The sequence below is a fragment of the Pseudopipra pipra genome, chromosome 1, assembly GCF_036250125.1.
Source record: "Pseudopipra pipra isolate bDixPip1 chromosome 1, bDixPip1.hap1, whole genome shotgun sequence".
NCBI classification, from domain to species: Eukaryota; Metazoa; Chordata; class Aves; order Passeriformes; family Pipridae; genus Pseudopipra; species Pseudopipra pipra.
This window is the reverse complement of record NC_087549.1, coordinates 18519867-18545516: the sequence shown is the minus strand read 5'-3', so window position 1 is coordinate 18545516 and position 25650 is coordinate 18519867. Positions and strand designations below refer to the sequence as shown.

The 25650-nt window shown below is 37.1% G+C and overlaps 1 protein-coding gene across 1 annotated transcript in view; it reads right to left on the bottom strand.

The window, feature by feature from the left end:
• ANGPT1 (angiopoietin 1) overlaps window positions 1-25650 on the bottom strand; it is a 158001-nt gene that overhangs the window by 20130 nt on the left and 112221 nt on the right. The window contains exon 7 of the mRNA XM_064646825.1: window positions 18501-18667. Coding sequence (XP_064502895.1) covers window positions 18501-18667 — 167 coding nt within the window. The remainder of the gene's footprint in view (window positions 1-18500; window positions 18668-25650) is intronic.

The following is a 25650-nucleotide window of genomic DNA, read 5'->3' as shown; positions in this document are numbered from 1 at the left end:
TTTGGGGGGAGGAATGTCAGGGTTTTGATTTGGGTTTCTTGTGCAGTGTTTGGTTGCTTTTTTATTTCTTTGTAAAGAGTATGCTGGAATTATGACTGAAATTAATTATAGTTGTGCTCTAAGAAAGTTAAGTATCACAAGTCCATATTTATTGTTGAATTACATTAATTAAAACTTCAATATGTTTCATGTTACTGTTTTCAATTAGAAGAATAAACCTGTGATGATATTTAAAGGTGTTATTCCTTTTCCATTTACTGAGATACAACAGAATATGCGTATATGTACGTATCTAGTTCTTGAGGTTCCATAGGTTTTAGGTTTATCTTATTTTATCATATTTTATTTTTTTAAGTAATAATCAATAGAAATAACTTTCAAAGTTGACAGAGTTTTTCATTTCATCTGGATACTGGACCCTCACTGTTTTCTTAATTGTGGAGGTTCGGTCAAATGTTTATACAGTTCTGCAGAGAACTGAAGTCTACCTGAAAAAAGTCACTATGCCAAGGACTCAAAGTACATTTCAGAGAAGAAACTGATGTGCTAGTTTAATTCACATTGTCCCCTCCTTAATATTAGACTATTTCCCTAAAGTTCCATGGTCATGATAACCTCTCAGGTCACAGATCAGGCAGTGAGATAACTGAGCTTTAAGCACTCCTACCTGGCAGGAGAAACAGATCAAGACTTGTATATAGTGACACAAAATATTTTCTATGACAGCAAGTGATGAGAATCAGATAAGTGAAGAGCAGAAAAGTAAGAGCAAAACTAGGTACCAGCACTGAGATGATGTCTTTAGATCTCAAAGATTTTGAGTAAACAAAATGAGACAATGTCTTTGACCAAAATGTCACTGACATTGAATTATCTCCTATAAGGAGTCAGTTCTTGTGATTCACTTTATGGAAATACTTACACTTCTACACAGTGAAAGTAAGAAGCTGTAATTCTGTACAAGAATCATGACTGCTTCACACAGGCTTATACTGCTTGAAGTTGTGTGTAGAATCTAAGGCTGTTGTCTAAAACAGCAATGAGAGGCACACCGCCTGAAAGAATCCCTGGCTTGAAATAGGAGCACTGAACTTTGTTTTTATCAAATTGAATGCTGAATGTGCTGCAACATGTAATCACTGTTAAGGAATTATCTAAATACTAAATTGGACAGAATATCTAGATTGAATAACATTTTTCCTCATGTTTCCACTGGCACAATAGTTAATTGAAACTGTGTAAGATATCTTTCAAATATTATAGAATTATAGAAAAGTTTAGCTTGGAAAAGACTTTTAAGATCATTGAGTTCAATAATTAACCTAGCATTGCCAGGTCTACCACTAAACCATGTTCCTAAGCACCACATCTACACATTTTTTAAATACCTGCAGGGATGATGACTCAACCAGTTCCCTGGGCAGCCAGTTCCAAGGCTTGACAACCCTTTCCGTGAAGAAATTATTCATAATATCCAATCTAAAACTCCCCTGGTGCAGCTTGTGTCCATTTCATCTTGTCACTTGTTATCTGGGAGAAGAGACCAATCTCCACCTGGCTACATCCTCTTTTCAAGTAGTTGTAGAGAGTGACAAGGTCTCCCTTGAGCCTCCTTTTCTCCAGGCTAAACAATTTCAGCTGCCTCAGTCACTCCCCATGAAACCTGTGCTCGAGACCCTTCAGCAGCTTCATTGCCATTTATTGGACATGCTGTAACAATCTATGGGGGTTTTGTTGGTTTGGTTGTTTTTTTTTTCTCCTTGCGAAGAGTTTGAACGTAAGGAAATGAATCATTATTGATAAAAGTGGAAATAGCCCGCAATTAATATTTCCTCAATTTGACTTGATTATTTATACTTTATTCCTTGCTAGAAGTGCAATCTTCTTTTACAATTATGCTCCTTTGGGCATTTGCAGATTCTGGTTTTGTATTTTTTCCAGTGTTAATGACATAACGACCCTATCAAATCATACTACAGCAGTGCTATAATGTGGATGGAATGGAATGAGTTTGCAGCTGCCAGCAGACTACAATTTAAAGAAATAGCTTAATGAATAACACATTAAAATAAATATTTTGGGTTCTGCATGAGATTTTCAAGATTTATGTTGGGATTCATGTCAAGAGATGTGTGCTTCCTGCTGCATGACTCCCAGAGGAAAATACAGGGATGTTTTGGGGGATATTATTTTCAAAGCAACACATTAATCAGGATTTTCATTCGCTTACCTATGTTGGAATCTGTTCAATCCTGATGAGTAAGCCAATTCACATTATGAATTTCTACTAATTAGATTAAAGGGCTTTTTCTGGTGGCTGTGTACTCACACTCATGACATCAGTAAACAGCAAGGGATCTTGATGAATCACTTTGTGGAGATGACAGGAAATGCAATAAATTCCAAATTAGAAACCATATAAGGTAGTATTAATGACAATGTAATTGTTATGACCTTTTTCTGAACCTAATATTTTTAATTTATTTTTACAGTTTGATGTCATCTTAGAGGGTGTGCAGTCATAATGAAACAAGAGTGATTTGACCTTCGGTGAGAGCTCTGGTGGCCCTGCCTCAACAAAATACTTCTTATGTGCTTAAATTAAAAAAATTGCCTAAGTACATTGCTGAACCAGGACCTAAGTATGTTTAAAAAAATTAAAAAAATAGAGGAGGGGAAAGAGAAGAAATAGGTGGGGAAGAGAAAGCCAAGGCTTCTCTTATTCATATAGTATCATTTGCACCAGCAATATTAGTTTTTTTGATCAAAGGTTTATGATATTGAAAACAGGATGTAGAACAAAAGTACTTATATATGCAAGCGTGTCCCACCTTCAGCCTGAATAATATGCAATAGGTCTGGCTTGATCCCTTTAGTCATTAGTGGCTGTATTGTACAACATGCTACATTCATCCTCTGCCCTTTATCTCCATTATCACACAAAGGTTAAGCTTTCATTATAAGGGCAAGTATCTAGGAAAAGGTAACAAATTTTATAAGTGACTGATGCACAGAGAGTTTCTGTGAAATGTTTATAGCTATTTGAAAAATAAATATTGGCTTCAGTGTTTGCTTGGTTTTCTTAATGCAAAATTAAGTTTAAAAAATGCCAAAATGAGTTATGTGGCACTAAGACCTTGGTAGAAAAATATAAACAGACTGTTAAAACATATTTCAACTCCCTTGGCGTCATTTGTGGCCAATAAACAGTCATATATGAGTGAAAGGTTCACTGACTGTCACCCATTTATGATCCAAGTTCTTTGCTGGTGCCACACTGACCAGGCTAACAGGGATCAGCATGTTTTACATGCTTTTTTTCCCCCTAAGAACCCAGGTCATGACCTCACAAGACCTGTGATTCACATTAATGACTTCTTTGGTTCAAATGGCATTGAGATTGGTGCAAAGAGATTTTACTTCAGTGCAACTGAATAATAATGCTGAATAAAAGGAAACAAAACGTAAACAGTGCACATGCACTTAGGTCAAGTGTGGTGAAAAGTTCCAGCACTGATTTAAAACTGAAAACACTTCAGCCTCTGAGATCTGATGGAACAGAAAACTAGAGATCAAACTCTGTATGGTACCAGGTACTTGTTTTTCTTTTTCTAATTAGGCTTCCATTGCTGTTGAGTACCTCCTTCTTGCAGAACTTGCAGACCAACCAAACAATAAATGCTACACTGCAGTGGATATTGCAACAATTCTGTGCTCTCATGTTCAAAGTTGTTAAGTGTTTGTAGGTCTATGTAAATTAGTAGCTTCTTAGACATGGTGTATATTTCTACTTTACAGTCTAACTCATCTACTGCGTTGCTGCTGTGAACCAAATAATGAATAATATCACTCTTCATTGACATTAAAGAGAGAGAGAGCAAAATCAAGTATGTTTCCATTTAATAGGGAAAAAACCAAATAAAAACAAAACGCAAAACCAAAACAACAAGAAATTCTTAAAGATTGATGCAATGAATGACTATGGAAACATCTGGGATGATCCCTTTGCCAAATTCTCTACCCCACAGGTACACTTTACTTTTTGACTCATGAAAGAAGCAAACTTACAGAAAATACCACATCACTTTGCTGGTATTATCCTGAAAATATAGTGAATCAGTGCAAAAAGTATTCTCAGGATCAGGCTCTAGAAACCTTGCCAAGAGAGTTGTTAATGATAAAAGGAGGTGAAAAAAGCCCTGGGGTTGGTTGTCTGGGATGTTGGTAACAGACATCAGAGACTTTTAACCATGTACATACTAGATTAAATAAGGGTCACTCTAAGAATTTCTGCATGTGTTTTTCAGGCAGATGAAAGCTTGCTCTGTCAGTTCTCTGAGCAGACATGAGCTCATTCTGCCCACACTCCATCCTGGCTGGAAGCTGTACTGTCGCAATAAGTGTGACACTGAACCTACTCAAGGACAGGATGCTTGGGCTTGATGCCACATTGACAGGTCTACCCAGCTTCTGTTTAGCTCAGAAGGTGGGCAGAGAGTCAATAGCTAAAGGGGCACAGAGAGCACACATCTCTGTGTTAGAAACTGTAAAAGTGGCCTACCAGTCCCATATTTCTGCATTGAGGAGTATTTAAGTTTTGATTTTTGGCTAATGGTGAAAATTGTGGACATTTCTGGAAACTTTCCAAGCAGCACTTTTTTTTTAATTATTATTATTTTTAATTTTTTTTTTTAAATTCTGGAAATATTGTCACTAATGCTAAATAAATTCATCATAATCTTGTAAACACTTAGTGGTCAAGTTCACTCTGATGAAGATCTTGGTCATTCACAGGAAGAATATAACTTTTCTGAGTGAAATCAGAGACACATCTCATTCTTTGTATCCAAATTTCAACCTTTTCTGGACTGACATTTGAAAGTGTCAGTTTCTTTGGGTTTGATCAAGGTTATGACAAGAATAATGTCCAAGTGAAGTATTTTGAGCTGGACCTGAATTTGGATCCCAAAAATGTACTCTGCTTTCCAAGTTTCACAGATAATAGCAAGGGGAACAGTGCAATCAGGGAATCTGATCAAAGAAACTATTCCAATGCAGAAATATTTTGTAATCGATAATTTTACTGAGATTTTTTTTGTCTCGTTCTGTATTTTACTTTTGCCTTAACATTTCAGTTTGCATCCTTAAACTTATAGATGCATTATACTGCAATCCTAAATTGCAAGCATATCATTGATTAGCAAACATTAATGAAACTCTAATTGTTCACACTGTGATACTGTATCTATCTGATATCCTTACACCTATGCCTTACACTTTGTACACAAATTTTCACTATGCTAACCTACATTCTGATAATTATTACAAGTTTCAGAGAGTTTTAACACTTATGTTATACAAGAATTAAGTGAATTTAAAGAGTGAAAAAGTTACAAGAAAATTATTGTAACATTAAACATTAAAACTTAGTTATTATGTTATTTTTTTTTTATTAGAAGTTGAGGCAAATATCACATAACTTATGTCCCTGTGATAAATAGTCTGAATTTAATGCCATAAGTTCTTGGATATGTCTGAATATTCTACACATAATAGTTTTGACAAAAAAAAATTTCCTCGTGCATGGAAAATATCCAGAAGTGTTTTAGCTTCATAAGATCTTTTTATTCAGGAACTCTTTCATGTCAAAGCCCAGTGGAGAGGAAGAAACAATATTACTGGATTCTATGCTAAATTCTACACTAATACAAACATCAATAGGTTTAAGCTCTTTGTAAATGCTTTGACAGAATTTAAAGAAACATAGCTCTTCTTGGTAAGGAGAGCTGGTAAAAGTGGGAGCTCTTACCTTGGGACAGTGAAGTTCCTTCACAACAGGATCATATAAATTTCTTAAAAATACTTTGGCCTTCTTAATGCAAATATAGAGGTAGCATAAAGCAACAGAGGCTTAAAAGAGAGCAACACTGTGCAGGAAGACCAATAATATAGATTAAAGATAATAAAAACAAGATGAGAGTAGTCATTTAAAATTGGAGAATGCAAAAATAAGGCCAACACCTTATTAAAGTCTGTGCAGCTTTCTCTTAGGCACCACATCAAGCTCTGTGTCCCCCTGTTAGCTGGGGTACAGCTGGTGAAATTTCCACTGAGCTATAATATGTAAAAAGATCACTACCACGTTTCTATTGACAATTTTTCTGCCAATACTTACATACATTAAAGAGTTCTCTCAGACTTATGTGCCTGTGCAGTAGCCCTCAGCAAGGATTTCACTACCTTGTTCTTGTTTGGCATTATATTATTCCCACATAAATCTACTAATTTTTTTTCTGTAGAAATCCTCACTAGGTAGTGAGTGAGCTACTAGCAGCTGATACTCTTCACTTTTCATGTAACAATTTATCAATCTGAGTGACTACCTACCATGCAGGAGCTGTGCGTTTTACTGACTCAGCAACAGAAAGGTTTTAAACCACAAAACTTCCTTCACAACAATGCCATAATCAGCAATATGTGTCCTGCTGCAACGAAATTGTTCGGGATTCACTGATCCTCAAAGGGAGTACAAACGTAAGCCTGTAGCAGAAAAGAACTCATGGCTTCATAACATATAATTTAATAAAAACCTATTTAATTCAAAATGAGACATGGAGAAATCCCTCTCCCACCTCATTGACAAGTGACCTGGTACCTACTCATTCACTGAACAGTGAATTCTTCCTGTCACAGTAACTGTCAGAGCTTCATGACCAGACTGTTTCTCTGCAGCACGGATTGCTACTGTCTGCTGGGAAGCAACAACTGTGGTCTGGATACCCTCTGGCAAATGAATGCATTAACCCAGGGTCTTTCATTTCTTTTCCAAGACAAGACATTGTCTCCTACCTTCAGGCTGTGAGCTGTGAATTGTCAGTGGATATAAATGGATGCCTTGCTATTTTCAGAATTTCCTAATGGTTAACAGTGCAGCTCTCTGTTTTGCATGTTGCCTGATTTGGCTTCTGTCTAAGGCGCTTATCTCTCTCCAGGCATGCACAGAGAATCGAGTGTCTCAGATAGGGTCCTGCAGTCTGTTCCTAGGGTTCAACAGCTTTAATGTTAGCAGTGAAAATCTTTATCTTACCTACCTGTAGGAAAACAAGTCTGCCTTGTGATTAATCACTTCAATTCATTAAATCCAGGTTGATGCTTAAGACTAGAAAATTATTACAAAATATCTTTTTCGTTGCCTCAAGTAATCAGTAGTTTGAATTGATGTTTATTTTATTGTAGATAAGTTTTATGGGAAATTAAGATACTTTTGTTCTTGCTCATATATTTTGCTTTTCTTAAAAAATGAATCTAGGAGTCTGGAGGAGGAGATAATGACATACCCACTATGTTCCATAGTGATAACTGTAGTGGAACACTTTGGAAAACAAGTTTCTCTCCAGATATGTGGTTGAAAAGCCCTAAAATGCCAAAGGAAAGAAAATTTTCTAGAAACATAAAAGTGTGATCAAATTTAACTATTGAAAATTTATTAGCAATATTCTAAAAAAACTGCTGCAGGGTGGTTTTTGCCAGCACATTAAACTGAATATATGGAGAAGAATTATCCAGTTTTGATGAAGGAAATATATCAATTTGGAGAAGATAATTGAAAATTAACCAGTTGAGGGAAAAGGATAAAGAAAACCAAGACTGAAGACATCACCAATTTGGAGATAGCTTGAAAGATCTGATAATGAAAATAGATAACAGATATCTACCTTTTATTGATGAATAAGTAGATACACAAAAATGGTTAGGCCATTATTACATCAGATAAATCCTGAGTGTGACCTACACTAGAGGCTTTACTTTCCTCTTTGAAAACAAGGTTGCTATACAAACAACAGTATACATCTTATAAAGCTTGTGTATGAGTACTTTCCTGAAATCTGAAGTAAAGAATTTCCTGGTGTTTATGGAACACCTCTGTTAATATCCCTCCATATCTTAGATACTGATAAGTTAAGGAGCTCACCATTATTTGTGACTAAAATAAAGCATTATTTGTGACTAAAATAAAACATTTTTAAACAGATATTTTCTGATAAATTGCATTTTTTTCTGGTCTGACCTTGCATATATGAATCCTTTACAATATTCAGTATCATAATATAATAAAATCATAGAATCATAGCACCATAGAAGTTTGTATTAGAAGGGATCTTTAAAGGTCATCTAGTCCAAGCCCCTCATAGTGAATAGGGACATCATCAACTAGATAAGGTTGCTCAGAGCCCTGTTCCACCTGATCCCAAATGTTTCCAGGGATGTGGCATCTACCACCATTTTCCTCTGGTATTTCACCACCCTCATTGTAAAAAAATTTGTCCTTATATCTAGCCTAAATCTACTCTCTTTTAGTTTAAAACCAATGTCTCTTGTCCTGTGACAACATGGCCTACTAAAAACTGTCCTTGTTTTTCTCAAGTACTGAAAAGCTTATCTAAGGTGTCTCTGGAGCCTTCTCTTCTCCAGGCTGAACAATCCCAACTCCTTCACTCTGCCTTCATAGGAGAGGGGTTTCAACCCTGTGATCTTCTTGATGGCCTTCTTCTGGACTTACTCCAACAGGTCTATGTCTTTCCTGTGCTGAGGAACCACTAGCTGGATGCAGTACTGCAGGTGGGGTCTCACAAAAACAGAGTAGAGGGGCAGAATTACCTTCCTCAATTGGCTGCCCACACTGCTTTTGATGAAGCCTAGAACACAGTTGACTTTCTGGGCTGCAAGCTCACATTGCCATGTCCAGCCACTCATCCACCAGAACCCCCAAGTCCTTCTCACCAGGGCTGCTCTTGATCTGTTCATCCTCCAACCTGTATAGATACCAGGGGTTGTCCCAACCCAGGTGCAGCACCTTTCACTTGGTCATATTGAACGTCATGCGATTCCCATGGGCCCACTCCTCTAGCTTGTTCAGGTCCCTCTGGATGGTATTCCATCCTTCAGGTGTGTCATTTTCACCACTCAGCTTGCTGTTGTCTGCAAACTTGCTAAGGGTACACTTTATCCCACTGTGTATGTAATTAGCCAAGATGTTAAACAGTTCTGGTCTATTATGTACCCTTGAGGGACCATTTCCTATTGGATGTGACAATCCAACCAGTTCCTCATCCACGGAACAGTCTACCCATCAAATACATCTCTCTTAAATTTAGAGAGAATGGTGTTGGGGGGTCTATGTCAAAGACCTGACAGAAATCTAAATGGGACATCTGTAGCCCTTCCCTTGTCCAATGACGGAATCACTCCATCATAGAAGGCCACTGGGTTGGTCAGGCAAGATTTGCCTTTGGTGCGTGCTGGCTGTCTTGATTCAACTTCTTGTTTTCTATGTTCCTTAGCATAGCTTCTACAAGGATCTGTTCCATGATCTTCCCAGGAACAGAGGTGAGGTTGGCAGGCCAGTAGTTCCCAGAGTTCGTCTTTCTACCCTTTTTAAAAAAGGATAAAATATTTCCCTTTGTCCAAGGGAAAGTTCTTTGACCAAGAACTTCACCTGACTGCCATGACTTTTCAATATCACAGAGTGGCTTGGCAACTACTTCAGCCAATTCCCTCACGACTCTGGGATACATCTCATCAGATCTCATAGACTTATGTATGTTCAGGCTCTTCAGATGGTCACAAACCTGATCTTCTCTTACAGTGGGAAGGACTTTACTTCTCCACTCCCCATCTTGTGGGCCATTCACTGGAAAGTTGTGGGAACAGACATTGTCAGTGAAGACTGAGGAAAAAAATTTGCTGAGTATCTCAGTGTTCTCCTTGTCTGTTGTTAGCTCTTTGTCAGTCTTGCTCATCAAGGAGGGTACACTTTCTCTGACCTTCTCTTTCTGGCTGACATACCTTTAGAAGTCCTTATTATTATTTGCATTTGCCAAGTTCAGCTCCAGCTGCACCTTGGCCTTCCTGAATTCATCCCTACATAACCAGGCAGTGTCCCTACACTTTTTCCAGGATACCTGGCCCTGCTTCCTCTGTCTGTGTATTTTCTTCTTGGCCTTTAATTTGATCAACAGGTTTGACTCAGCTATGATGCTCTCTAGCCTTCCTTTCATGATTTCTTGCACGTGGGGATTGCTAACTCTTGACCTCTATGGAAAGTGTCCTTAAAGATATACAAATTCTGTTCTGTTCCCTTGTCCCTAAGGACAGTTTCCCAGGGGGATCCTATTGGCTAATTTGTTGACCAGCTGGAATTTTGCTTTGCTAAAATTCAGGGTTCCAATGTTACTTTTTACCTGATCCATATCCCTCAGGACTGTGAACTCCACCAGTGCATGAGCAACCTTGTCTAGTGGCAGGTGTCTCTGCCCATGGCAGGAGAGTTAGAACTAGATGATCTTTAAGGTCCCTTTCAACCGAAACCATTCTACCATTCTGTGATTCTATGACCACTGTAGTGCAGGTTGCTTCCAATCTTGATGTCACTGATCAGCTCACTTGGGCTGGTGTCCATCAGATCCAGTATTGCATCCAGTCTGGTAAGGCCGTCTATTATCTGGCTTAAGAAGTTATCCTCGTGCACTCCAGGACTCTCCTGAATTGTCTACAGCTTGCTGTGATAATTTTTCAGCAGATATTGTGGTGACAGAAGTTCCCCAGCAAGCCAAGATCCTGCAAGTGTGTGGCCTCCCATAGCTGAAGCAAAAAGGCTTCATCATTAGGCTCCTACAGTGGCCTGTAGACACCGACCATGAAGTTCCCTTTGTTGCCTTATTCTCTGATTCTTACCCATAAGCTTTCAACCTGCTTGTGGCTGTTCTTCAGAAACAATTCTTCACAGTCTATGCATTTACTGATGTAGAGGGAAATGCCTCTACCTCTCCTTCCTTGTCAGTCCCTTCTGGACAGCCTGTAGTCACTGATAGCCACACTCTAGTCAGGGCATTCATCCCAACCAGTTTCAGTAATTGCAACTAGTTCTTAGCTTTCTAGCAGCAAGGCGGCTTCCAACTCCTCCTGTGTGTTGGCCATGCTGTGGGCATTGGTGTAAAGGCACTTCAGCTGGGCTGTCAGCTGTGTTACCTTCTTAGAAGAATAACCCTTAATTCTTCTGAGGTGTTTCACTGGTGTTTCTTGGTTCCATTACCTCAGGAGCCCCTGGATCCTCTTCTTAAGACTTCAGCTCTACTACAATGTAGCCAGCATGTCTCACTGCATTCTCATTATATCCCATAACAAAGAAGAAGAAAACTTCCTGCTTCAGCATAGTCACAGCTATTGTATATTGAACCATAAATGAAATTTATGTAGTTAGAGGTGGAAAATGATTAGCTGTGGAGGGATAGTATATATAGGGATTTATGTGGATTAGGAGAAATTTTTTTTATTCATAAATTCTATAAGTACATTTACATCAACTTTCAGTCGGAGGAATCATTATATTTAATTTCTTCTTACATTTGGAGATAGTGCATGGACTGCCAGTGAGTTTTAGTCACTAATATAATATAGCAACACTGGCCTCATTCCAGAAAGACCATTGGTTAACGGGCATTGAATTGAATCCCTGCACTTCTAATAGTTAGACTTCATGGAATATTACTGGGCTGACAATGTTGTTAAATAAAATAAAATTGTTTCAGCCAGGTACTTATATATACATAGAGATATTAAATCTTTTCTTCCATATTATCCATTTTATACCATTGTTATGAAATATATGAAATATATTTTCGAATCACAGAAAGTATGCATACTGCAGATACCATTCTGTCTGTGAATAGGATTTTGCATAGATATTTCCTCTGAAATAGACTTCCAAATTGAATTTCTAGCTTCCAAAGAAAAGTTAATTACTATGGGCTTAAATTTTTGCACCATGTCTATTTTTTGAATTATTCTGTAATTTTCATATTTGGTGGGAAAAACACTGGAGTCTGGGCAGAGGACTGGGTCTCAAGAGGATCTGTGTTTGTTATTTTTCCTTTGCTACATATTTTCTACGTGTTCCCCCGTGTACTTTTTTTCCCCATTTGAGAGTAGACCCTTTGAAGGTTTACTGTGCTAGAAATAACACAGAAGAAGCAAAGCAGATGGTTCAAAAAACAAGTCAAGATGATTCCCTGTTTTACCTAAAAAACTTAAGTGACACAAGAAGAAAATGTTATTTGCAGCAAATACATCACTGAAAAGCCTGGTTAATAAAGAACCACACCAATATGTAAAATGACATTTTGTACACTGGGGAAGTGAAAATGGCCTGTTTATGTCCTGCTTCTGAAATAGTAATACCATGTGGAATATGTTTTTTAATTAACCAGTTTTTAAAAGTTGTACTCACAAATAATACTTACTATTACAGCATTTTCATTAGTACAATTTAAAGACTGAACAAACAAATATATTTTTTTCTACCTTACAGAAATATGTGAGAATTTTTTGCAATAAATTCCATCATTAGTTCACCTAATGGTGATCAAATAACTCTACCTTAAAAAAAAAAATCAAAGATTAACATTACATCCAGGCTTCTGATACCAGACTACCTACCTAATTTGCCTAAGAAAAAATAGAGAAATATTACTATTGCTGAAATTAAATATACAAATTTTAATCAAACAAGAGCTTAAAGTCCAATACTATACTCAGTGAACTAAACACTCTCTGCTACCAGATCCCATAAAATTTAACAACTGTTAGTTTACACTGAACAACTGATTTGGTTTTCCAAAGCAAAGCCTGAAGAGCCACAGCATTTGGGAGAGCTTGGTATCTGTGCTACATAGATTTGTAGAAACCATAAGATCATGACAGTAGCTTGATATGATTTGAATAATTTCAACTACTATCTCCCCTGCTTGCAACAAATTTCATTAACTTCTTGCCTGATTCTTCTCTACATGACTATTTTTCTCCTGTCAACTTGTCTCTTGAGTGTTCTGCTAATAATGTATCTATGCTCTCTTTCACTTTCTCATTAAATTTTGTAATCACTTTCTTATGCTTGTTCCAATATAAAGTCTGTTCTCCTTAATTTGAACTATCAAAGCTCAGCCACCACCTTAAGTCCATGATTCTCTCACAGATGATGTTCAAGTTAGGATGTTCTCTGTCCATCATCAGATTTCACCTATATCTGCGGCAGTCACAAAGTCTTGCTCAGCTGAGCAGCACAGTCTCATAATTTAATTATATTTCTCTATAGATAGGACCAAAGTTAGTAAGTCATTGCAGCAATAAAAAGCTTTTCTAAATAAAAAAAAATTACTAAATACCAGAATATTTTGTTATAAGAAGTTATCTATTAAACCTCCCTAAGGGTTCTGAGATACAAAAAGCTCAGCCAATTAAAAATTGTAATTCCACCATTCTCCATCCCATTCTTTGTTTAGAAATGTTTCTCTTGTATCATGAGTAGCAAAACCAGATGTACGTGCAAGCTGAAATTACTAATGTTGAAAATTCAACATCAGTATATCTGTTTTCATTAATATGTAGGATTATGAACTGTGGTGCCTGAAATCCCAACACACAGTTACTCTTCCTGTTTAATTCTGGAGGATCTGAGGACACAGGTCAGAGCATCAGTGCGTCATAGCTGTATAGCTCCTGAAAACATCAAACAATCTCAACAGACTATCAAGAGTGGGCTAGGCAGAGTCTACACAGAAAAAGAGGACAGGTTGTGTGTCTTCTAGGATTCTCTTTCAACTCACATTTTTATAGTTGTATGAATAATTCTTAATTAAATTAAGAAACACTTCACTAAATGGGAGATCTGCAAGATCTTACTCTTCTTACTCTATGTAGATTTTACTTGTCACAGTGTAAGATTGCAAAGAAGCTGACAGAGATATTTTCATCATATTTACAGACAGCCTCTGTGTAATCATCCTGTGAAGATAGGAAAACTAAGGATGTTCTAAAAGAAATAAATAATTTAGATACTGTTACTGAAGCTTTCACATGTGGTGCAACATTGATTTTCCTGTTCAGTTGTCATTTATCTTTATGCATTTACTGCTTTAGTGATTCTATGAGGCCTTGAAAACAGCATACAGGCCTACATACCAGGTACAAAGCCCTCTACTCAGCGCTGATGGTCAAACGCTTCTGACAGATAAAACCTCCATTCTGAATCGATGGTCTGAACACTTTCAGACTCTTTTCAGTACTAGCCGTGTAGTCCATGACTCAGCTAATCAGTCCATCACACAACAATCGGTGAAGAACGAATTGGATACTGCCCCCAGTTTGGGAGAAACTCTTAAGGCCATACAGCAGGTGAAAACTGGCAAGGCAGCTGGGGTTGATGGAATTCAGTCTGAAGTCTGGAAGCATAGGGGCCAAGCACTCCATGCTAAATTTCACAACTTTGTGGTGTGGTTTGTGAGAACACAGCTGCGTTGGGCAGGGCACGTCTCCAGGATGAAGGACCACCGCCTCCCTAAGATTCTGCTTTATGGTGAACTTGCCACCGGCTGCCACAAGAGAGGAGCCCCGAAGAAAAGATACAAAGACTCCCTGAAACAACATCTCAGCCTTGGCCATATTGATCTTCATCACTGGTCTACTCTGGCCTCCAATCGGGAGGTCTGGAGACACATCATCTATAATGCTGTTGATGCTTTTGAGAACGCACACAGGATCACCCTTGAGGAGAAAAGACAACGCAGAAAGAATCGTGCCTTGCAGAATATACCATCTAAGGAGTCTTTCTGCTGTGCCTTTTGCAACCAGACAAGCCTGTCTCGTATTGGTCTTTTTAGCCACCAACGCGCTTGCAAGAAACGTGGGTAGAGCCCTTCCCAAATCTTCGTTCGCGAAGCCTAGCCATGATAATGATGATGGTGTGGTTTGTAGTTGGGAAGTAGGTGAACTACCATCAGACCTTCGTGATGCAGTCATCATTACCTTATATAAGAAGAAAGGAGATAAATCAGACTGTTCAAATTACCGTGGTATGACTCTGTTCTCCATTGCTGGCAAAATCCTGGCAAGAATACTCTTGAACAGAATAATACCCGCTATAGAAGAAGGAATTCTACCTGAAAGCCAGTGTGGTTTCAGAGCCAACAGGAGTACCACGGGCATGGAATTTGTTCTCAGACAACTGCAAGAGAAGTGTAGGGAACAGAACAAAGGTCTCTATGTAACCTTTGTTGATCTCACCAAAGCTTTTGATACTGTGAGCAGAAAAGGTCTATGGCAGATTTTGGAATGCTTAGGATGTCCTCCCAAGTTCCTTAAAATCATCATCTCACTCCATGAGGATCAACACAGCCAAGTCAGATATGGTGATGCACTTTCTGAGCCCTTTCTAATTACCAGTGGTGTGAAGCAAGGCTGCGTTCTTGCACCAACCGTATTCACAATCTTTTTCAGCATGATGCTCCAAAGGGCCACTGCAGACCTCAATGATGAAGATGGTATTTACATTTGATATCGTATTGATGGAGGCCTATTCAACCTAAGGCGACTGAAGGCCCACACTAAGACCTTAAATGATCTTGTCTGGGAGCTGCTCTATGCTGATGACACCGCTCTCGTCACCCACACAGAAGTAGCTCTGCAGCGTTTAACATCCTGCTTTACAGACGCTGCTTATCTTTTGGGGCTGCAAGTCATCTTAAAGAAAACAGAGGTCTTCTATCAACCTGCACCTGAGGAAGTCTTCCATCATCCCCATATCACCATTGGCGAATCAGTGCTCAAATCAGTCCAGTAGCTTAGTTACCTAGGCAACCTCATCTCCTCGGACAGTAAGATTGACAGAGATAGACAACAGGTTAGCTAAGGCATATAGAGCTTTCGGAAAACTCCATAAAAGAGCTTGGAGAAATAAACACTTGAAGAAAAGTACAAAGATCAGTGTTTACAGAGCCATAGTGCTGTCTACTCTTTTATACGGGTCCAAATCATGGGTCATCTACCATCACCACCTGCCTCTCCTAGAACGCTTCCATCAACGCTGTCTTCTTACAATCCTAAACATCCACTGGTCAGATTATGTCTGTTCTAGAACAGGCAGCAGCTACGAGTATCAAGGTCATGTTTCTGAGAACACAGTTGCATTGGGCAAGACACGTCTCAAGGATGAAGGACCGTTGCCTCCCTAAGATCTTGCTCTATGGTGAATTTGCCACTGGCTGTCGCAAGAGAGGAGCCCCAAAGAGGAGATACAAGGACTCCCTGAAACAACATCTCAGCCTTGGCCATATTGATCATCATCACTGGTCTACTCTGGCCTCAGACTGGGAGGCCTGAAGGCATACCATCTATAACTCTGCTGCTTCCTTTGAGAACGCACACAGGATCACTCTCGAGGAGAAAAGACAACTCAGAAAGAATCATGTCTTGCCGATATCACCTAAGGAGTCCCTCTGCTGTGCCTTTTGCAACCAGACTTGTCTATCTCATATTGGCCTTTTAAGCCACCAGCACACTTATAGCAAATGTGGGTAAAGCCCTTCCCAAATCTTCGTTCGCGAAGCCTAGCCATGATGATCCACCTTCTCATCTCAACCTTTTTCCCAGTCATCATCTGGGATAAATAGATTTTATTTTGTATTCCCAGCAAACCTTTTGGAGCTGTCTCATTTAGAAAGGAAACCGAGTAAATTTGAACTTACATATGTTCAGCATTACTCTTTTTAATCATAGATTCTGTAGGTTAATAAAAAGTAGTAAAGAGAATACAAACAGTTCAGAGAAAAAACAGAACCCTTCTGAAATCACCAACTGGGAGTTATCCAGACTGAATCAAACTTTGTGTAAGGTTGGGGCTGGATTTTGGAAAAACAGTATGAAAATGATTTTCCATATTTTCTCAAGCAAATTTTATCACTTCGTGGTATTTTTTTTTAAATGTACTGTATTCCAATATGAGACCTGGAACCTTATGTTTTTTCATGTCTTCCAAATGTACACTTCTTGAGCTTTTCCTTTTTTTTCAGTACCCTTTTTCCATTTCAGATCTCCTTAATCCCCTGTCCGGACCACCTTAGAAACTTGTCTCTTTATTGGTTATTATTACTTGATGAGTTTACATTATTTGAAACTAATGTGAGTTTAGCCAGCCGACAATTACTTATTTTTGCTAACAGAAACAACATTTAATGTGATTCATTATAAGAAAATCCTAAGAGCTTCCAAAATAGGAAAGCACCTAATTTGGTAGAATTATTTCAAATAACACCAACTAAAGTTTTGAAAAGGTATGTAGTTCTGTGTTTGAGGCACTGAAAGCAAACATGGCAAACACCCGACAACTGTGAAGGAAAGGCACTGAGAGCAGGAATTTGGGAACTGTGGTTTTCAACTTCAGAGGAATCATTTAAATCCTTCGTGGCAGCTCCTCAGATAAAGGGAAAACAGCATTCTCTGAAGGGTGGCCAGCTGTTTAGGACTCAATAATCAGGTTTTTATTCAGCCAGCCTTCTGGAGCTGCTTCTATCACAGATAGTGATGCTGGCAAGCAAAATAAAGAGCTTTTATGTCATAGGATGCATTCTTGTAATAATGGATACTCCTTTCTTTATGTAGGAGCTAAACTCTTACTGATTGCTTCTAAATGTAGCTTTTGCACTTTTACAGCATGCAGTACTGTGCCGTGAGAAACCCCAGAGGAGCACTGCTTTGTGTCCCACCTGGGCAGAACCCTGTCAGCAGAAAGAGCAAATTGCTCTCACTTCCAGTTTTCTGGGGCCTTGGGGGAAGGGAGGCAATCAGCATTTCTGAGAATCATGTTACTTGAATTTAAAGATCTGAATACCAATGTAGTTCCACATGCTATGACTCGAATGTTTGTGTTTATAATATATTTGTTTCTCTCCTAAGTCTTATGCTAACTAGATTTGCAGTAATAAATAATTTGGGGTATATTTATGGGTTTCATTCTCTTTTTCCAGCATTGTACTGTCTGTTCAGATGAAACAATGATTAAAAAAAAATTAAATCAGTTAGTTAGATCGTCCACACTTCTTGTATCTTCAGGTTTCTTCTTTTTTTCTTTTTTTTTTTTTTTTTAATAAGCTGATTTAAGTTTCCTACATATTTATCTTTAATCAAAATAGGGGAGAAAATATATTTGAAAAAAGTTTTGTATATTATTCCCTCACAATAAGATCCAGTATCCTGGTTTTCCTCTTCATTTACACTGAATTTTTAGTCTACAAATATCAGATGGTTTAACAGCATTTTTGGTCTTTTATTCCCATGTCCATTGTTTCAGTTTAATGCTTCTGAGGTAGAAATCCTTTATATTGTAATGCAGAATACAAATATTTTGCTATTCAATCAGTTTTCAGTTCTGATGGTAAAAGTTATACAAGTTTTAGCAGTTCTACCAGCCAACATGATCCCTTGTTCTCAGATATGTTAGATTTATTCTATCCTTCCATCACTGAGAAAACTTATTTCTATTTTATTTTTACCCTCTACTCACTTTTGATGAAAATCAGTATCATATTATTGTCCTCTCTTGTATTTAACAAGTGAATAATGAACAATATTTATCACTCAGCAGAGTCAAAAAAATTTCAACAGATTCTTACCTGTAATTCTGTTTTTCATTTCCTATGTGAAATCTGTCATACTGTGAGTATGCTCGGTTTCCTTCCCAGTCCATTAATTCAATTCTTAGAGAATATTGCCTCTGACTTGTTATTGCAAAGATAAATTCATTTCCCAGCCAATGTTCACCTGATGGGCTACCAAAACCCTAGAAGAAAAGTTGGCAAAATAACTAGATGTAATTATTGTAATTGGTAGAACCTTTATACAATAATAAAACCACCAGTATGTTTTACCTACATATTCTAATTACCGGTCATAGCTTTCTGTGCTCCAGTTAGACTGTCTCTAAAATGACTCTACTAATATGTAAGATGTAGGAATGTCATGAAGTTCAACTGATATTTGAGAGGGCAGTTGAGGTTATCAGTTGAAAATCATTTTCCAGTTACATGATATTAATAGTATGGTGCTGTATTTGCACATCCTTCAGTGTGAACATTGGACATAGTTATATTCTATAATACATTTCATATGGTGTCAAATCTAGTTATCATTAAGACAAATCAAAACAGATTTCTATATATTATAAAAGATTAAAAACAGTTTACATTAGCATAGATTATAAACCAAATTCAAGCTAGCTGTAGGTGATAGCTCATGTCTTAATCTTTAAAGGAGAATGGACAATACCTTTCCTGTCAAGTATCTGCCACAACTAACGGAGGGAAGTTTGTAGTTTAAAATTCCCTTCTGTATATAAGATCTGCTGGACAGGTCCGTACCTGTTCCTATACACTATCCTAAAGCACAGGAGAGGATATCGTAACTCTATTTTCTAAAAATGAAAAATAAACAGCAGCAGAATATTTAAGGTACTTAACTCTCTTCACATTTCATATAGTCAGATGATCTTATTTCCAGACAGGCAAACTATATAATTTTCAAACATGGAAAAATAATAATGAAAGAAAAAGTATAATCAATTTTCAAAATGTATTCCTAGACCTATGTTTTTGTGCATTTTCCAGGTTTTAAGTTGTTTAAATTGTAGTGAATATTTTACTACTTTAAGATTAAAGATTTATTTAATGTTATTAATTAATTTACTATATATTAGAACTATTTTTCTTCATAAAGTATTAGTTCATACCTGAGAACTCCTAGCTCCATTTCTCATTTTCCTTTTCTTTCTCTTTAAACAGTAGAAATTATTTTAAACCATAATCTTTACTTGTGAAGAACTAGTCCAACATGACTGTTCTTATTCATATTTCTTAAGATAGGAAAAATGGAATGAGAAATCTTCTGATTTGCTTACAATGATATTCTAGGAGCATTTTAGAAGACCTTGTGGAAATTTCCTGATTAAATTAAATGAAAGACTGGATTATTTCCAGAAAGTACATATTTTTAAAAGGGTTAAAGTAAAGAGATTTCCTTGGGACTAAAAGTTAGATAAGGAGAAATGTGGCTGTGAGACACATTGGCAAGACATTGGTCTTCTCTATATTCTGTTTCAGTCACTCCTAACATGGGATGAAAGCATTGTAAGTAGAATCCTCTCTCTCTTTTTTCATAATTGCATTGCTCTGGCTCCAGATCTGTTTCTGAGGATGAAATCCTGCCTCCCCAGAGGCCATGTGGTAGCACAGTTAATACTCACTCAGGCAATGCATAGGTATATTAGCTTCAAACTTCTAAAGAAATTTAATTTAAAAAATTTAGAAGCTTAGAAGTTTGATTGGACCAAAAAATAAATAATGGAGGGATTTTTGTTATTGTTGTTATTCCTCCAGGGAATTGCATTAGAAAGTACTTTACTCAGGTGTCATTTTTTTTTTCACTGCCCTACCTAAGCTAGTAACAATATTTGGTGACTCACTGATACTAGAGGCTAAGACATGCCCCTTTTGGCTACACTGAGTACATTAGTTTATGTTTTGAATAAGTATCTCTGCTTTTTGGCTCAAAGACCATCAAGTGATACCTATGGACAAAGTGTGTTTAATCTGCAAGAATTGAAATTCAGTAATCTGTGGCAAGTCTCAGAGAAGTGTCAAACTGAAATATGAGAGGATACTGTTAGTTGGCTTTTTCCTTTATGTTATTTCATTATATCCCCTTTCTCAAAAGACAATTTCCTACATAAGTCTCTGTAAATACTGGCTCTAGCTAATACTGGTGATATCTTGCTTTGAACACATCCATCTTCCAGTGTGAGCTGCTTCTCCTCAAGCTTTCCCATTATGATGCTTCTGTTATCTCTCACCTACCGCTTTGATGGCAGTCGCAATCATATTTGGCTTCACACATTGTTCTTAAAATACAAGAACTGATTCCTCACCTGTATAAACCCTGCCTACAGCTGACATACCCTTCTATAGTTATCACCATTTTCTATCTGTTCCTTTGATTCTTTCCTTCTTCTTGCCTTGTCTCTCTACCCTGTGACTACACATGGTGTCTCCTGTTCTAGCATCTTTGGCAGTGTCATACCACAGGGGTCAGTGGTTTGTCTCTGACATCTTCTGTTATCACTGGTCACTGCCACTTGTTTCAGAGGAAGGCAAAATATGCCCTGCATTGACTAGATAATAGGAAGTTTGTTTCTCTAAAATGCAGAATGTAGAAGTGTAACACAGTTGTTTATATATCAGTCAAAGTGAGTTTCTTTGCAGTCTACATGGGTTTTATTCACAAAAGATATATAATTATCATCATCATCATCATCATCATCTGTCTTTCTTTAAAGGAAGATTTTCAGGAAATTATCTCTCCCTTTTTCCCAGTGCTGGAAAGCTGAAGAGACTCCCCTTTGAACTGTGGCTTTGTTGAATTATATATGTCTTATCTTATTTGGATTACAGCCTATTCAGAATGTAATACATGTGGCTTTTTTAACATTATGTGTTCCCATACGTATTCTATAGAAACTCCAGACACCATATACAATGATTCTGAAATAACAATTTTTATTCTTCGTATTTACACTTCCATCTCCCTTTTCACACCTGTTACTATACTAAGATGAAAATCTATCACTAGGTGGCTTGCTCTCCTGACCTGAGGAAATGAAGCTTCAGCAATACAGAACAGAAGGAATATACAAAGGAATATTGAAAATTCTGAGGAAAGCCATCACATTAGTTATGAAAAAATGAATCTTACTGTAAGGGGCTACAATACCGAAACTCAGATTAGAAATGCAACCAAGGAAGTAAGTGGGATATAAAACATAGCTCTGAAGAAAGGAATGTTCCTAAGGAGAAGTAATGTACTTTATTAAACACCTAATATGGCTGGAAATAAATAAACAAACAAACAGGCACTCAAATCTTTCATAGATCTAAACCAGAGAGAAGCAGTACATTTCTGTAAGCACAGAGCTGGCAACAATTTCTTCAGGTATAATTTTATTATGCCAAACTCAACTGTTTCCAACCTGTATTTAGTCTGCAGTTTACTGTCTATATTTCAGAGCTGAAGAAAGACTTGCATGCGTGCTGTTTTTTTCCAGATACTTTGGCTGACTTAATAACAACAGAGCTCTCCTTTTTTATATCTTACTTAGATTGTCTCTACTACAAGAACACTAATACCTTGATGAGATATATAAGCTTTTGTTTGCAGAACAGAATGATGAAATATTAGCCAACCTCCCTCAAAAAAAATTATTTAACTTTGCATTTCCATTTCTAACACAGAGGGTGCCAAAGAAAGTGATTGTGCTTGGTTCTTCTGATTTACCTTCAAGATCTTTAGCTTTCAAAGTACATTGTAGAATTTTATCTTCAAACACAAAATATTTTTTTCTTTTCTCAGTGTCCTTGTTAGGACAGCTGAGACCAGTTCATCATGGTATGGGTGTAACCCAAAACTGTGTATTCTCTAGCCTTCCATGCCATTTCCCAGAAATTGTCAGCAGTAGAGGCCTGTAGATGTTCCTGTCCTCATACCCTTTTATGGGATTCCCTGCTCTGAGGGAAGGACTGAGCATTCCTGCTTGAACTGGAGAGTTCCAAACTCCAAGTTCCAAACTTGGAGTTTTGGAACCTTTTTACCACTGGTGGGATCCAGAGGAGGACTGCAGCTCACTGCTCTCGGCCAGACTGCAGCTCACCGCTCTTAATCAGACTGAGACCACCACCCTCGACTGGACTGCAATCACCATTTTGACCAGACTGCAACAGCTCTCCCACCAGCAGGTTTTTCCACTCTCCCTCTACTTTGGACTCGGGGGGGCCCTGGGAACACCGCTTTGTTCATGCCCCAGGGTGCTGGGTTGTACATTTGGGTTTTTGTGGATTGAAGCCAGTTGTTTGTCTGTATAATCATACTTGTGTTGTTTTATTAAATTGCTATTCTGACTTGTGGTCTCTCTTTTGAGTTGAGTTCATTTCCCCTGCTGGTTTACCTTTAAACCAGCACACTCAGCCAGAAAACTTTTTTGTGCAATACTTTTTGAACACTTTTGAGGTTGGGTTAAAAATCACACAAACCTGAACTTCAACAAGGTTTCAGTAGAACTGGTGTCTGTGATGGGAGAAAGGCTGAAGCAGAAGCTCAGCAGTTGCCTATTCCAATTGCCTATAAGGACATGCAGAGCAGCTGGCCAAGTGCAGATGCTGAGCCATGTATTGCCTCAGAGGATCCTTAGACATCTGGGAGAGATTTCAGGGACATAAAAGGGGAACTTTAGCTTCTGCCACAGAGAATCTTAGAAAATAATAGGGATTCAGGAGACTATTAGTAATAAGAATGAGAGTTCCATGTGGGACATAGGACAAAAATCCACAGAAAAGCAGACATCATTAATTCTGCTGTTCATGAGAGAATTCGGTAATCGTTCATTAATTAAAATTCAGTAATGAAATCCAAGCATTTTAGTTTATACTACACCACTTAAGTTTATACTTCTGCTCAAATTTGTGGGGCCCCAAGTGATAAGATGCCCACAGCCTTGCCTAAGATCATGCTTGTCATCTTCTTTGGACAAGAAGTTTGGTTTTGAGAATGCCTTAGGGCACAGAGTTAAATCTTAAAATTTAACATTAAAAGTCACCTATTGCAGACCCAAAGCTGTCATTAAATGTGTTTACTTCCCAGTACACATATACACTGTCAACACACTTGTTGGTTTTTGCATTCATATCATTATAGTAAATACTTCCAAAATTATTTGTGTTAAAGTTTTGTGCCTAAACTCAAGGAAGTACATGAGGTGATCCAAGTTAGCCTCAGCTATCAATCCACTAGGAAAAGGAACATCTGTATTTCATGAATGTGTTTGCTATTAACTATATTTTAAGTCCCTCTGAAACCCAGTGGGTTGTAAGCACTGTTCCAAAATTGTATTTCAAATTACTAAGAGACACTATTTTGTCATTATCTTTCTATATTTTGTTCATTATATGTTTCCAAATAGAGAGATTAATTCTTTAAACTTTAGATTTTTTTCCAAAAATACTCGATTTTGCTTTTCCCTAGAAGTTTGCATAATATTTTGGGATGATAGGAAAATCAGAGGCTTTAAGTTCCCAAAAGAGTGTTTAATGTAATAATATTTTAATGTAATAGGGAAAGGTCAGAAATTTCCAGAAGTTCTCAGAATTCTCCTTCATTTTCCTCATTAGCACTCTATGGAAGCTAGGACAATACAGCAGGGAAATATGCTTGCATTATAATAATATGCTGTCTTAAGTGTCCACTACTAGTCACAAATAGAATACACAAATCTTCGTGCTGACCTAACATGGATTATTATAATGTTTCATATTATTCTTCATAAACAGAAAACATTTATATTTTTCCTGCTGAAAATTGCATTAAGATCATATTTTGGCAAGTGTTGATCTGAAACGAGATATAAAAATCACCAACAATTAGTAATTTTTTCCCCCAGGCTTTTTCATTGAAGAATAATAAGGTGATGTTTTGTACTATATTTAGAGTAGGTTGTTCTTGTAGATGTGATAACATTTATTTTCAGAGGAAAAAAACCCCATAATATAGAACTTTACTGACAATTTTAAAACTGCTTATGTGCTACGATGAAGCAAAGGTGTTTTCTGTTTCTTTATAAATATATAGTAGATTCTGTAAATTCTGACATAGTGCCCAACTTTTGTGGAAAAAAAAAAACAACAACGTAATTTGTTATCCTTTTGTATGGATTAGAGTACTTCAAACCAGGAATCAAGGACAAAAAGACATGATTGTACAATATTTACTCTAGATGACATCTGAGTTCTACATCAGCTCATTTCCAATTGCATGGTGATTACCAGAATCAAAACTTCTAAAGCAGTCATGAAAAACAAAGAAACAGAATTCAATGCTCTTAAGAATTTACAAAGTTGATTCTTATTCAAAAATAATAAGCAGGGTGCAAAAGAATTTTATTAGCTTTGGCAAAATCTGTAAGAGTATTCTGCTTGAATCATGCTGCTCCAGATTCATTAAACAATTATCTCTCTTACTTTATTTATTTTGTCTGATAAAGCTCACAGGAAACTTTGACTTTTTATAGACAAAACAAAATTGAAACCAGACACAGTCAATATATCCTATGGGTTCATCTTCTGTCAGGCAATTCACTGAATAAAGCAGATAATAATTCAATGTTTTACAGTAACAATGACTTTCCAGAAGCCGTAAAGAATATTCAGCTCCCTTTGCCTTAGCTGAGAATGTGGAATGGATTTTCTTTAAGACAATTTCTAGAAAAGGTTTGCATACATTTTTGTATACTTGTATAATTTCATTTCCTTCAAACTGAATTATTCATTATGTTATTCAAAATAAAGATATGGTCTATAGAAATTATTTCAATTTCCGCAGACGACAAATGTGTTAAATAATGTTAACTTAAAAGAGTATGGGAAAACAATGTTAAATATTCAGATTTTTTTTTTTACTAGAAAATGCTAACAAATGTTTGTTGACAAGTTTTAAAAAAATGTTTAGATTGAAGCCAGAGGTACCTTCTAAAAAGACTAAAACAAAAACTAAGCTAAACAAAAACTAAGCTATTTTCAGTTTAAATGAAGAGCTAGATGTCTGTCTAGTTATCCCAAGTTTGAAAAGTGCCTCAAAACCTTGTTCATAACCTGCATCAATTCAGGCTGTTGCACTTCATTCTAGACCAAATATATTAGTAGACATACAGAAATTATGTTCACTTTTTAC